At 53.3% G+C, this 13,698-nt stretch overlaps 1 protein-coding gene across 1 annotated transcript; it reads right to left on the reverse strand.

The window, feature by feature from the left end:
- On the reverse strand, window positions 1–5,332 carry PtA15_4A598 (uncharacterized protein; the record flags this gene model as incomplete). The annotated part of the gene is made up of 10 exons (XM_053168498.1): window positions 1–1,776; window positions 1,844–2,313; window positions 2,389–2,489; window positions 2,547–2,701; window positions 2,763–3,569; window positions 3,636–3,772; window positions 3,842–4,038; window positions 4,125–4,275; window positions 4,356–4,756; window positions 4,818–5,332. 10 exons carry the CDS (start codon window positions 5,330–5,332, stop codon window positions 1–3), a joined length of 4,710 nt encoding a protein of 1,569 aa, XP_053019702.1.
- Between the last annotated feature and the right edge of the window lie 8,366 nt (window positions 5,333–13,698).

The following is a 13,698-nucleotide window of genomic DNA, read 5'->3' on the forward strand; positions in this document are numbered from 1 at the left end:
TCAGGGGAGTCCCCAGGCCTGGGTGAACCGTTTGGCGGCGGGTGGGGGTGGGGGTGGGAAGCCGAGGGCGGAGGCGGAGCCGGTGGCGGAGCCGGTGGCGGGGCGGGCGCGGGAGTCGGAGCGGCTGCGATGGGGTCTGGAGGCGATGGGGAGGGAGGAAGCGGAGGAGAGCTGGTCGTGGGAGGAGGGGGAGAGGATGGGGGACAGCAGCCGGGGACTGGTCGCTGGTGGTGCGGGGGGACGGGGAGGGGAGGCGAGAGGGGGGGAGAGGGAGGCTGTGGAGAGCTTGGCGCTCCGACCCGTGCCACTAGAAGACCCGACGGCAGAGAACGGACGACAAGAGGCGGCGACGAGGCGGGCTTTGTCGAGCATGCGGGCGCGGGCGGCGGCGCGGGCGGGGCTCTTGGCCGGCTTGGCCGGCGGGCCGAGGAGGGAGGGCTTGCCGGGCAGCGGCGTGATGGTGGACGCGGTGGTGTGGGCGGAGGAGTGGATGGAGGCGGCGGAGGCGGAGGCCGACAGCCGCAGGATGTGCTGGTGATGCTGCTGGTCAAGCTCGGCCGGCCGGGAGGCGCTGGGCATGGATGGTGGAGGAGGAGCAGGGGGGTCGAAGAGTGCGGCGGAGACGGGCGGGTTCTTGCGCGAGGCGGCGTGGGAGGAGGAGGAGAGGAAGGGGATCTTGACGATCGACCGCGTCGACCCCGTGGTGCTCATCAACGGGGCGCCAGGGCCGGCGGGAGGCGTGTCGCGTGCGGAGCGGCCAGAGATAGAGGTTCCGGATCGGGACCGGCCGATGGCGACGCCCCAGGTAGCCGCCCCAGAAGAGGGGGGCCCGGCGTCGTGGGTGTGAGAAGGCCGACTGAGGATGGTGTCGGACGGGCCCTTGAGGCCGGCGAGGGGGTGGCGGCCGACTTTGCGCAGACAGGCCAGCACTTCCTCGGCGTCCGGGCCCTCGTCCTCCTCCTCTTCCTCCTCCTCGCCCGCCTCGTCGATGCCGTCGATCTGGACGGGCGAGGTGACGAGGGTGGGGTGTGTGGAGAGAAGGACCGCGGAGGACGTCGGATGGAGGTGCGCGGGGCGGTGCGGGAAGGGGGGCGCAGGCAGGACGACGGTGGAGGAGGAGGATGCCGAGGCCGACAGATCGTGCGATGTGGCAGCGGCAGGAGGATGAGGCGTGGCAAGCACAGCGCCGGGCTCGACGACGGGTCGAGAGATGATTTCGAGGGGCCGTGGGTCTCCTGTTCGGTCCGTTTCTTCGGGGCGGACGACGGCCTGGTCCTCCGGGATATGGACGACCCCGGAGGCTATCCGGGTGGAGCTGACGGACTGTGCGCGACTGGCGCGACTGAGCAGGAGGTCCCTGTGGTCACCTCCGGCCGAGCTGGCGCGCTCGACCGAGTTGCGGATCCTGATCTCCTCCGGGCCAGCAGGATGCGGGTTTCTGGATCCGGTGGAGGAGACAGTATCGGAGAGTCTGGGCGTGGCCGCGTGAGCCGTCGTAGTCCGCGAGGATGCTGCAGCGGCGGGTGCAGACTCGGCCGAGCCGGCGATCGACAGGGCCAGGTCGCGGACGAAGATCTCCCGGTAACAGACGAGCTTGGACAGCTGGCTGCGCGAGTTGCGCACCCGGTTGGCCACCGGCATGATCGCCAGTTGCAGCTTCGACCGGGTCGAGAACTGGAACGGGGTCAGCACCGCCAGGTTGCGCGCCAGTCGCAAATCCTCGTTCAGCTCCGTCTTGGCCGCCAGGATCTGGCCCTCCAGACTCACGATCTGGGCCTAAGAAAAACCCATGGGCGTCAACCTCTGATCGTGCCTGAGAAAAGCTGGGTTGGATGTGGCCTACTCTGACAAGGTCCCAATGCGACAGAAGATTGGTCGACGAGACCGTCGAATGACGCTGCGAATGGACGCTGCTCGAGCGCGGGCTTTCGCCGATCAAGTTGGGGCCGATCTCGAAGGGTCTAGCGGCGAAGAGGGAGTTGGAGAAGGAGGAGCTGCGGGAGATGGGGGCCCTATCTAGCGAAGTCCTTCTACTCTCTTGCTGCTGATGCTGATACTGTTGATGCTGGTGTTGGTGCTGCTGCTGATGATGATGATGACGGAGGGAAGAGGAAGAGAGCAGACTCTCAGAGCTGTCCTCGTTATTGGACGGATTAGACTCGGCCCCATTAAGCGCGGCGCGCTGATAAACCCGGGAAGAGTTCCCTGCGACCGGGGTGCTGGACATCGATGGACGGGGACTCGCCTGGTAGGTGTGGCTGGGCCAGAAGGGCAGCCGATGGGTCTTGTACGTCGCCGCATAGTTGATGTGCGCTTTGTGGATCCATCATAATTATCAGTCTCATCGCTCCCTCCCACATGCATAAACTTTCTGCGTAGTGGACTCACTGATCCACGAATTCATGTCCTCATTGTCATCAACGCCCATCAACAGACTCAGATCCTTAGTAAGTATCAGCCGAAACGTGCAAGGCCTGCGTTGATAATCCCTGCACCAACGAACAAGTCAGCACACCCCCGACGGAAGAGGTATGAGAGCAACAAACGAGTCCATGAGCGCGACGCCGCCGTCCAAGGAGAGCACGAGATCAGGCTTGAGCCCGGTGATCCGGACGACGAGTTGGTCTTCGGGGTTCGCCTGGTTTCTGAACCCGGCGAGCTTGATGGACTCCTGCAACTCGGCGGCCAGCCCGACATCCTTCTACAAACAGCGTGTTTCTCTCAACCCACACGGTCAGGATGGGGCGGAAAAGAGGACGTACGATGAGGATGAGTTGGCGGGCGGTGAGCAAGACGCAGAACAGCTTCCACTTCTTCGAGATCACGTTCTTGGCCATGCTGAGCTCGTTGATCGGGTTGCTGCTTGCTCCTGCGCCAGAGTGATTGGGCTGTGCGAAGGAGGTGGTGTTGGAGGTGTTGGAGGAGGGGGGCAGGGGGGCGGGCGGGGCGGTGGAGAAGGGGGTGAAGGCGTCGATCTTCAGGTGGACGAGGCCGACCTTGATTGCGCGAAGGTTGAGGAAGCCGGGGTAGACGGCGCCGGGGGAGGCGGCGAGGTTGAGCGTCCTCGAGTCCGGGTTCCCGTTGTCCTCGTATGGCTTCCTGGAGAGGAGGGGCTCGTCGGCGGCGGCGTCCTCGGACTCGATGAGCTTGAAGATCGAGTGGGGCTTGGTGGTCGGGACCAAGTTGACGACCTGGATGATGACCGACTTGGCCGGGTTGAACGACTCTCGCAGGCGTTTGAAGTCGAACCAGGACACCGAGCCGGTGAAGCTGAACGGGTTGCGGCTCGGGATGACCGCGCCGAGGTCTGGACGCAGCTCGTGGGTGGAGCCCTTCGCGATCAGCTGGTACGGATCTAGCTTGCCCTTGCCCTCCTTCGTCCCCCCCGGGAGAATGCTGCTCGATTGCAGGATCGGCGTCATGTTGTTCACATTTCCGCCCAGGTTGAAGAACGACGTGCTCATCCCGTCGTTCGGCTGTTGGTGGGTGTGGGTCATCTTCTGCCCCGTGATGTTCCGTTCGGGATCTACATACACGAAGGGCGTGAAGGTGACATTGTCATATATGTACTTTGAAACACGCGCATTGTTAGTGATGTGTGTGCCGTGATGGGATGGGCGGAGGGAGAGACCCACCTCTAGCAGCTCGTTTGGGATCCCGTCCATCCGGGTGTTCTTGACGTAATCAGCGCGACTCATCTTGGCCTTGTTAGATTTATTGAACGCATCGGTGTGCAACATGATGATCGAGAAGGCGAGGATATACACTTGGTCTGTCGGCGGGTGCTCTCACACCAGATATCAGCAGCAGTCCGTCAGGGGTATGGAGAGGAGGGACCGACCGGGGGAGGCGAAGAGCTTGGGATTGCAGTCGACGTAGCGCTTGGCGAAGGCTTCGATGACCCGGTCGATCTGCTGGGTCTCCGTGGGCAGATCGACGACCATGAGCAGCTTGCGGATGGACAGGTCGATCGGGTCGTGGCTGAACTCGAACGAGCCCATGTACTTGGTCAGCGCCGCGAGATGGAACGGATCATTACTGATCCACCCCAGAGACACATACCACGTCTTGATCAGTAGCGCTCGATTTCCGCTGGGGAGACTGGTTTGAGGAGCGGGGCTTACCTCGACGCCAACACGCTCGGGATCTTGCTCTTCTCGATCTGTGTCCCGAGCCGGCTCAGATAGGTCTCCTCGCTCTCGTCGTCCGTCGCTCGTGCCAGCGGCTTCAGCTTCCCGCTGGTCTTGGCCGGCTCCTTGTCCTTATTGTCTGATTCTGTCCAATAAAAAAAACCCCTCCCTCATTAAAATTGTCTGTATGTGTGGATAGAGAGAGGGGAGGGGAGGGTGGAATACTTTTGGCAAGTTCGATGAGGGGCTGGGATTGGTGGTGGGACGCGGAGGTCCTCGGCCGCCTGAGCTTGTTGGAGACTGTGTGCTGGGTAGTGTTGGAAGATGAAGCGGAAGCGGCGGTGGCAGATTTGAGGCGGGGGAGGTCGGCACCGGCGGCGAAGGGCTCGCGGTTGTATTCCCGGGCGGCGGCGGAGGGGGAGGAGGGGCCGAGGGAGCGGTTGAAGAGCTCGGAGGTGCGGTGGGCGATGGGGCTTCCGAGGCGGACCTGGCTGAAGGAGCGGGCGAGCAGGGGCGGGGCGGGTGCTGGGGTGGCGAGGGGTGCGGCGGGGCGGAGCTCTTCCATGGTCTGGCGGTGGTGCTGGCCCAGGGAGTCGGACTGGGAGCGGTAGAGGGGGAAGATCGATCTGTGCTATGGTGAGGCGCAGCTCAGCGAGTGCGGCCAGAAAAGAAGAGGAACGTGCTGACTTGTCGCTGCTCTGGCTCAGATCGAAGTAGGCCAGCTGGAGCTCGCTGGCGGACTTTGCGGTGCCCGGGCTGGGCTTCCGGCTGGGGACGGGCAGGATCTCTGCGGAGTGCTCCGGGGACGGCTCGGCGGAGGCGAAGGAGGACTTGGGGGTGAGGCCGGCCTTGATCCGCTGGAGCAGGCTCGGGGTGGATGGCCTGGAGAGCAGGGCGTCTGGCCCGCGGTGGGGGTCGTGCTCGGCGGGCATGGCGAGGCTGAAGAGCGGGGTGGAGGCCCGGTTGTGCAGTTTGCGTGGCGCATGCTGCTGGCCGCCGTCGGCGTGGGGCTGGCTGAGTCGGCGGGCGGGGCGTTCGGCCAGCTGGGGCAGCCGCTCCTTCTGGCTCGTTCTCCGCCGGATCTCGTCGGAGGACCGGGAGCGGAGCATCTTCGCCTGGGCTGGGTGCTGCTGACCATCCTCCTGCTCGACGAGGCTGTGTGCGCGGGGCTTGGGGGTTGGGCGTGGCCTGGTGGCGAACATGGTGGTTGCTCGTCGGTTTTTGAAATGCTCATCCCAATCGAATCGAAGCAACTTTCCTTGGCAGATGCTTCGCAGCGGAACCTGCGCTCGATCATCCCAGATCCTAGATATTTTTAGATCGGCCCAGATTCCCACCACCCACTACGACTAATATTGCTCCTCTGCTCATGGAAACACCATCCGCCTGGCAACTGGCACTCAAAACAGACTACATATTTGCACTATCTAAGCCCACCAATTTCAAGGCATTCTGGTGGGTACGTGGCTCAAAAGAGGCTTAAGAAGATGAAGATGAAATGAAAAAAAAAAACACTGAATTTTGTAAAATAAAAAATAAAAAAACCAACTTATTCTGTTTCTTTTTTTTTTTTCAGTAAAAGGTGAATAAGCAAGCACAGAACATGAAAAGAATGATAATAAATGACAAAAAAATGTGACCCAAAAAAGGATTAGCTTGGCAAGCAGAAAATTGGCAGTCAAAATGGGCACATTCCACTGCCAGAATCTCAGGTGTGCTGGTGAATCACTCACTCCACACCACACAGAGTCAACTTTTTTCTCAATTTTAACCTTTCATTATTCATTTCAGATCTCATCCTCCATCTTTTCTTGAGACAAAAACTGCAGTGTTTGTATCTCTTGTTCAATTTTTAAAAATCACATGGTTTCTATTTTTGTATATCTGTGCTTTGAAGTCTATCTTGAACCAACCCGCCAATACCAATGACTTGACGTTTGTTGGTTGAGCTTCTGTGGTCCAAAAGCTAGAGATGACCATTTTGAGTCCGGATACCCGCGCGTGCTCGGGTATCCAAGGCCCTTTTCCCTTGATTCTTGACATCCGCATCCGGCGGATGCCCCCGTGTTTGAGCGGATACCCGCCCCTCAAAACTTGGCAATTGAGCAGAGAAGGGACCTAATTCTGGTGGCAGAGGTTACAAACCAGAATTTATTCCCTCTGGTCGTCGAGGTTACTAGCTCTGCAGCCAGAGGGGATTCCGTATGACCTCAGAAGGAATCCCTTCTGTGGTCACTTCTTTGCAGAGATTATACAACCTCAGCAACCAGAAGGAATCCCCTCTGGAGTCTGGGCACAGAGGTAGTACAGCCTGTGAAACTCCATAAAATATTAGGTGTCCTATGGGAGTTGAATCCATGTCTCTTATATCCATGTCAAGTGTACTAACCACTGTACTACACCACGGGTTTGTTTCCTGGGATGCACTGCCTCAGCTGGGCTGCGGGGTCTAAAACAGGGCAGGCTTGACCTTTCCGCCTTGCACCTGACATCAGGGTCAGGTCAACCGCAAGGATGGGTCAGATGTACGTTGGTCTGACCCATCTGACCATAGTGTCATGCCAACCCTGCCAACCCATCACGTTGGCATTGTACTTGATTCAACCCGGGGAAAAACATTTGCCCAACCAAGGGGAGCAGGCCATCAGCATCCGTAGGTGGGGCCGGTCTGAAATCCACATTGGTGTTGCCAACCAGTAAACACAAGTCCACCAGCAGACAAGAGCTTGCCCAACCAAGCAAGCCAACACTTTTGGCTGGTTGGGTCCGCACTCAACCAAGGTAATGAACACCTCGGTGATCATTCCCTTGTCAACCAACCTTCTTATTAGGTTGAGCCAACGTCAAGCCAGTCAGAATTGAAAAAAAAGGTTTTTTTTTTAATTAGGTTTTCCGCGCCTTTTTCCATGCAAGGAAAAAGGCTACATAGGAGAGAAATTACAAAAAATAATAAAATACATGTGAGGTCTTGGCAAGGATGAGAGGATCTTCCACAACAAGAAAACTTGGCAAGATTAGTATCTGATGAAGACGTGTTCTCTAACTGCCCTTTTAATTCATAACACTCTGGATATCTCAGTGTGGCTCCTGCCTGCTGCGACATCTGTTGCTTACATCAGGGTTACATGCGCAGTCACTGCACCTAATGCCGCAGTCACGTGGGCCTGATTAGTCATGATGTTGCGGCATCCGGCAGCGACACCCAAATGCCTGCAGTGTAATTGCTTGCTAGTTGGATAGTGTAAGGGAGGCTCTGGAGGCTGTCCAGGTGTGCAGGCTGAATAACCATGACTACCATGACTTGGGTTCAAGCCAGGATGAAGGCATTTTTGATGAATGGGCCCCAGGTAGTCAACCCAATCCCCACCGCAGCACTTGCGGCAGGCCCATGTTGGATCGGTGGCCAACCTTGTTGCCCCAACAGAAGGCCAGCGTTGGTGTTTTGCATGACGGTGGGTGTGCGCGAGGGTCTTACGTTGACCCTATGCTGGCAGTCAAGCCAACCACGGGTGCCATCTTTTCCTGCTACAAAGCCCGCCCAAATATCTGGCAGGACGCGGGAGAGTCGGCCCAACCCCAATTTTTGAGCTGAGCCACAGTCAGCCACGCTCTGTTGTGTAAGGACACTTGGATATGAATGGCTGCAGGTGGGTCAATGAACATCCACTGGTGTCACATGAAGATCCCTAATTGAGGGTAAGACCTGTAAATGACAGGTCATGAATGAGTGACACCAGCAGGTATGATAAAGCTAAGAGTACATAGCAGAACCACAACCTGACAAAACCTTGACAACTGGAGAGAATCACTTCTGCTCGCAGAGGTTGTAGATACAACCTTGGCAACCGGAAGAAATTCCTTCAGGCCGCATACAATGTCATACAACTTTGGTGACTGGAGGGATTTGTTCCAGTTGCCAATGTTGCATAACCTCTGCGACTGGAAGGAACTCCCTCTGGTTGCAGTGGTAAGACAACCTCAACACCACAAAGGGATCAATGTTTTGCGTCTTTGAGGTAAAACAACCTCAAGTACTGGGGGGGGTTCCCTTCCGGCCAAAGAGGTGGGTGGATGTGGCCAGAAAATATCCGGATACCCGCTGGATTTTCCCAAAATTTCAGACATCCGCATCCAAATTGGCATCTGCTGGCCTGAGCAATACCCGCGGCGTGTACAAAACGGCCAAAGGGTGTGGTGGATACAAGTGTCTACCCACTGTACATAACTTGTTGTAAGCCTCTTGCACAGAGAATCCATTCAAACCAGAGGCGCAGTTTGGCTTAAAGAAAAGTGCAACATGATGGTGGGGATGAAATTGGAACATGATCAGGAACAGGCAGTAAGAAAAAAAATTACAAACTTCAACATGGATTTCAAAAGAGAAAAGTGGAGATGTTGATCCAATTCTTGTCTCCCTGGACCCTACCTTACCAATCTAGAAGCTGTCTGCAGACTTGGCTCAAAGTATTCCTTGATGGATTTTGGCAAGGAATGGATTTGGTGTATTGAAGCTGAAGCAGTGTTTCTGTCAAAATTGACAAGCTTGCTTCTTGGATATGAGCACTTGAGCTTGACAGAAGGAGGACTGGAAGCGCAAACTGAGTCTGAACTGGCCTGAAACTTCTTTGAGATCTCTCCAAGAATCTTGGCTGTTCTTGGTGAATAATCTTTCTGGATGGGATGATCTTTGTGTTCATTTGATGGCTCTCTGCTTGGAAAGATGATTGCTTGGCAGGCTTTGTGGAATCCTTCTAATTCTTGCTCTGATAGCTGGCTGGTAACCTCCAGGATTGGAGGAAGGATGGATTTGGATACTGCTCTTAATCTATCCTTGACTGCAGCATCACAAATCTTGGAATCCACATCTGGGACTGCTGAAGATCCAAGAAGTGATTTCCTTTCTGCAAATTCTGCTTCATTGAAAGTTTGACACAGCTCATCAACTGAACGGAGTGGGATAATGTGCATGAACTTCCCAAATCCCCCTTCGGAGAGATACCTGATAATCCTTCCTACTGGTGTGACACATTTGAATGACCCCCCGTTCTCCTGGATTGCACCATTCAATTTGGCATCCAGATACATTTCAGGTATTGTTGCTTCTGAGAGGAGCTCCGAGATCCAACTGAATCTCCTCATGAATTTTGGATCACCAATCCTCCCAGGCACATTTTTCCAGAACCGGTTCCATACCCACAGTATTGCCTTCCAATGCCTTTCAACCACAAGTGGTTTCAATGCTAATCTATACAAGAACGGCATTAAGATCATTTCATATGAAGGTGGCATGTTGGATGTGTGCTGGGATACTTCTTTGACAAGCTTTGACAGATTTCTGCCCTTTGGATACCGACTTAATCTTTCCATAAATTGAGGGATCATAGAAAAAGAAACAAAAGCAGATGCTTGATTGAATTCCACTGGCAGACTCCAATGAAGTATCTGGGAGGAGTAATGTTGGCCAATAATTTTTTGAATTTTGGTTGGAGTGGTACCTGTGATTATTGTCTCTTCCCCAACAGGTGAGCATTTGTTACCAGCTTTCCCTTGTGATGAATTTAACTGCTGCAATCCATAAATCTTTGTATTTTTGAAGGGTTTAGGGCTGGACAAGCTAGTTTGTTGAACCAAATTTGGGGTGGTTGGGAAGGATGTGAAGTAATTATTAAAACCACCAGATGCAGTTTGAGAAGAGGTTTGACCAGCCAAATGTACATTTGATTGCTCATGCTGATGAAGGGCTAAACCAGTCTGGGCACTTGGAATTGGCTTATAGTGGGAGATTGTCAATGGATCGGTCAATGTCTGCTTGCATCTTGCTGGATACTCTGGGTTCTGATGAAGGCTCAGCCTCAGATGGGGAAAGTCAGAATTGAACTCCTCATACAAACCATGTCTTTGATTTGGAATTTGCTTGGGAGTGGGTGTAATTTCAAACAGTTCAAGAGTCTTGTTGGCACTGGCTCTTCGCCTCTGGCTCTCTGGTGGGTCTTTGTAGGTTGGAATCTGTCAGACATGAATATTGATCAGCTTGGTTGGTCTTGCTACTTGGGTGTCTCTTTATTCTGCAGTCTCACCTGGCCCTCCAGTGGTCTTTTCTTGCAACTAATTGGCCCACTTGACAAGGAAAGCTCCAAGTTAATATCTGCATTGGTGTGAACAGGTGAACAGAAAACTTTTCCAGTCTCATAAAAGAATGTTGATAGAACAAGTAAAGCAAAAAATACAGGAACTTGCATTCTGAAGAGAGGTTCAAGAATTTGCTGAATGACTGTGATAAGATTTAAACCGGAAGAAACAAGGCCGTCCAAGTCAGTTGGATAAGCAGCTCTTGTTCAGTCAATTGATTCAAGATAACCTGCACAGCTACAGACTTGCTACAGCCAGAAGCTATGCGGTGAGAACTTTTTCCATCTGGAGGACTAATATCCCTGGCTCTTGTCTCAGCCAGATCATCTCACTGGACCTTGTCTGAGCCAGAGAATCTCACTGTATCTTGTCTCAGCCAGAGCATCTCACTGGATCTTGTCCCAGCCAGAGTATGTCGCAAGCCCTCATTGCCAACATCAAAAACTCAAATGAATATTTTGGCGCAGTTATCCAACTGATCTTCCGGGGAAGTTGCACTGGGACTGCTCTGGAATTTTTGGCTGATGAATGCTCCAGTTTTTCTGAGCATTTCAAATTAGCAGCCAGCCTTAGGCCCCGTTTGGAGCTGATATACTTGCGCAATAAAATCTGGAATTTTGTGACATCTGATCAAGTTTTAGCGGACCTGATCAGATGTCACATAGGAACTAAGGCAAACCCCCGAAACCTTATCTACGGTGCTCCAAACGGCTCCATATTTTTTCTACTAAAAGAATACACTCTCTAGAAAGAATTATAAGCTCCAGGGAGGTATTACACATCAGGCACACCTTCTATTGACCGTGGTGTAGCGTAGCAGAGCGCAAACGCGCTATTTTTTAGTGTAGTGTTAGCGCAATCACGCGCATCTGCGCTAAAGCTACGATCACAGGTTTCAAAGGTATTTTGGCTTTTAGTGTAGTGTTAGCGCAGATACCCGCGATTGCGCTAATGCTACGCTCAAAAATAGTGCATTTACGCTGCGCTACGCTACACCACGGTTGATAGGAGGTGTGCCTGATGTTTAATACCTCATTGGAGCTTATAATGTCTTCTGGAGAGTGCATTCTTATAGCAGAAAAAATTTGGGGCCGTTTGGAGCACCATAGATAAGGTTTTGGGGGTTTGACTTAGTAGGAAATCCACCAAATCCGCCCCCTGGCTACACAGGGTCTCCCGGAGGAGTGCTAATGCTGTGAAGCTTAAAATATTTTTTAAAGAGTGTATTATTATAGCAGAAAAAACTTGTGGCAATTTGGAGCACCGTAGATAAGGTTTTGGGGGTTTGCCTTAGTAGGAAATCCGCCAAATCTGTCCCCCGGCTACACAGGGTCTCCCTGAGGAGGGCTAATGCCGTGAAGCTTAACATATGTTTTGAAGAGTTTATTCTTATAGCAGAAAAGACTTGGGGCTGTTTGGAGCACCGTAGATAAGGTTTCAGGGGTTTCCCTTAGTAGGAAATCCGCCAAATCCGCCCCCCGGCTGCACAGGTTCTCCCTAAGGAGTACTAATGCCGTGAAGCTCACAATATTCTCTAAAGAGTGTATTTAGATTGCTGTAAAACTTTTAGGGTGTTTGGGTACAACAGTGACAAGATATAATTTTTTTTGTATATTCCGTCATTTTTTGTTAAATTAATATATCGACTCCCATTCTCAAGAGGGGAATTAATTAATTGACTCCCAAAATGCTTTTGGGGCCGCGCGAGGTCCCGAGGACCCAGGGGGGACGTCCCGAGACGGTCCGCGCGACGTAAACGACTTTTAGGAGTTGATTTATTAATTCTTGGGAGTCAACTTTTCAACTCCCTTCTTAAATTGTTTCTATTATAAATGGTCAAAACTCATGATGGAGTGGAGTTAGAATCTGAGAGGTCTGATGTTGATATGCTACTATGGTTTTACTTTGGCTTCCATTGACTGAGGGGCCAACTGTCACACAAACGTCTAACGTGTGCGGGCTTGTGTGACACACTGTTCAACAAACAACCATAGCACGCCACGCTGAGTGCCCCTGCAATACCAGGGGCTTTGGAGAATCCTTTGAAAATTTTTCTGATTTTCAGTCATCTGTACACAAATCCCTTTGAGGAGATTTCCTGAAGTCATTCACAAACCCCATGTAACCTGAGGCTCCCCTGGACTTGCCCCAGAAATTGAACTCCCTTGGGACAAACTTCAGCAGCTGAAGAATATATAACATAAATTTACACATGCATGCTAGTGTGTCACATTTTTAATCACTGATCCAAGTGATGCCAAGCTGAGTGTGCATGCAGCACCAAGGGCTTAGATGGACCCTTCACAAATTTTATGTGATTTTAAGCAATATGTAAAAAAAACGGACCTACTTCGCGCAGCAGCGGAAAACTCTTTGCGCACAGAATCAACCGTCCCCCGACGTCGAGCCCGCTGTGCGCGCAAGCCAAAAAATATTTCGCGCACAGTGACTTCCCCCAAAAGAAGGAGGTGATTTTTCCGGATTTTTTTTCGATGGATCAAAAGAGGGGGCCTTACTTGCCCCCTGCAAAAAATATTGGATTTTTTGAAGGTGTCCTTGTGATGCAAAAAAAAACATCATAATATTAATCCAAAAAAAAGGCACCCGCTACCCCGGGGTCTTTGTACCTGCTCAAACTCCAGCCCCTCGAAAAGGAAGTTTGAGGGGCTGCAGCTCCGGGCCCGGCTATCCCCCAGCCGCCGTGCCGATGGCCGGCACAAGCCATCGAGCGGAGTTGCACACTCCCCCGATGACCGGCCAGCACATGCGTGCATGTGGCACAAATTGGATTATGTACTCCTCTCGATGGCCAATCTATCCCGGTCATCGAGTGGAGTACATACTTCCCTTGATGACCGGGTCCGTTCCGGTCATCAAGGGGAGTGTTCACTCCTCTCAATGGCCAATCTATCCTGGTCATCGAGTGGAGTACATACTTCCCTCGATGACCGGGTCCGTTCCCGTCATCAAGGGGAGTGTTCGCTCCTCTCGATGACCGGAGCAATCGGGTCAGGGGAGTATGTACTCCTCTTGATGACCGGGTCCGTTCCGGTCATCAAGAGGAATGTTCACTCCTCTCAACAACCAGAGTGATCAGGTCACCGAGGTGAGTGTACTCCTCTCGATGGTCGGAACAGGCGTCCATCGAGAGGAGTACATCCTTCCCTTGATGACCGAGTCCGTTCCGGTCATTGAGGGGAGTGTTCACTCCTCTCGCCAAACGGAGCAACCAGGTCACCAAGCTCCGGTTGTCGAGAGGAGTGAACATTCCTCTTGATGACCGGAACGGACCCGGTCATCGAGGGAAGGATGTACTCCTCTCAATGACCGGCATGGACCCAGTCATTGAGAGGAGTACATACTCCCCTCAATGACCCAATTGCTCCGGTCATCGAGGGAAGTATGTACTCCACTCAATGACCGGGACTGAGTGGCCATC

This window comes from Puccinia triticina, chromosome 4A, assembly GCF_026914185.1.
Source record: "Puccinia triticina chromosome 4A, complete sequence".
NCBI lineage: Eukaryota > Fungi > Basidiomycota > Pucciniomycetes > Pucciniales > Pucciniaceae > Puccinia > Puccinia triticina.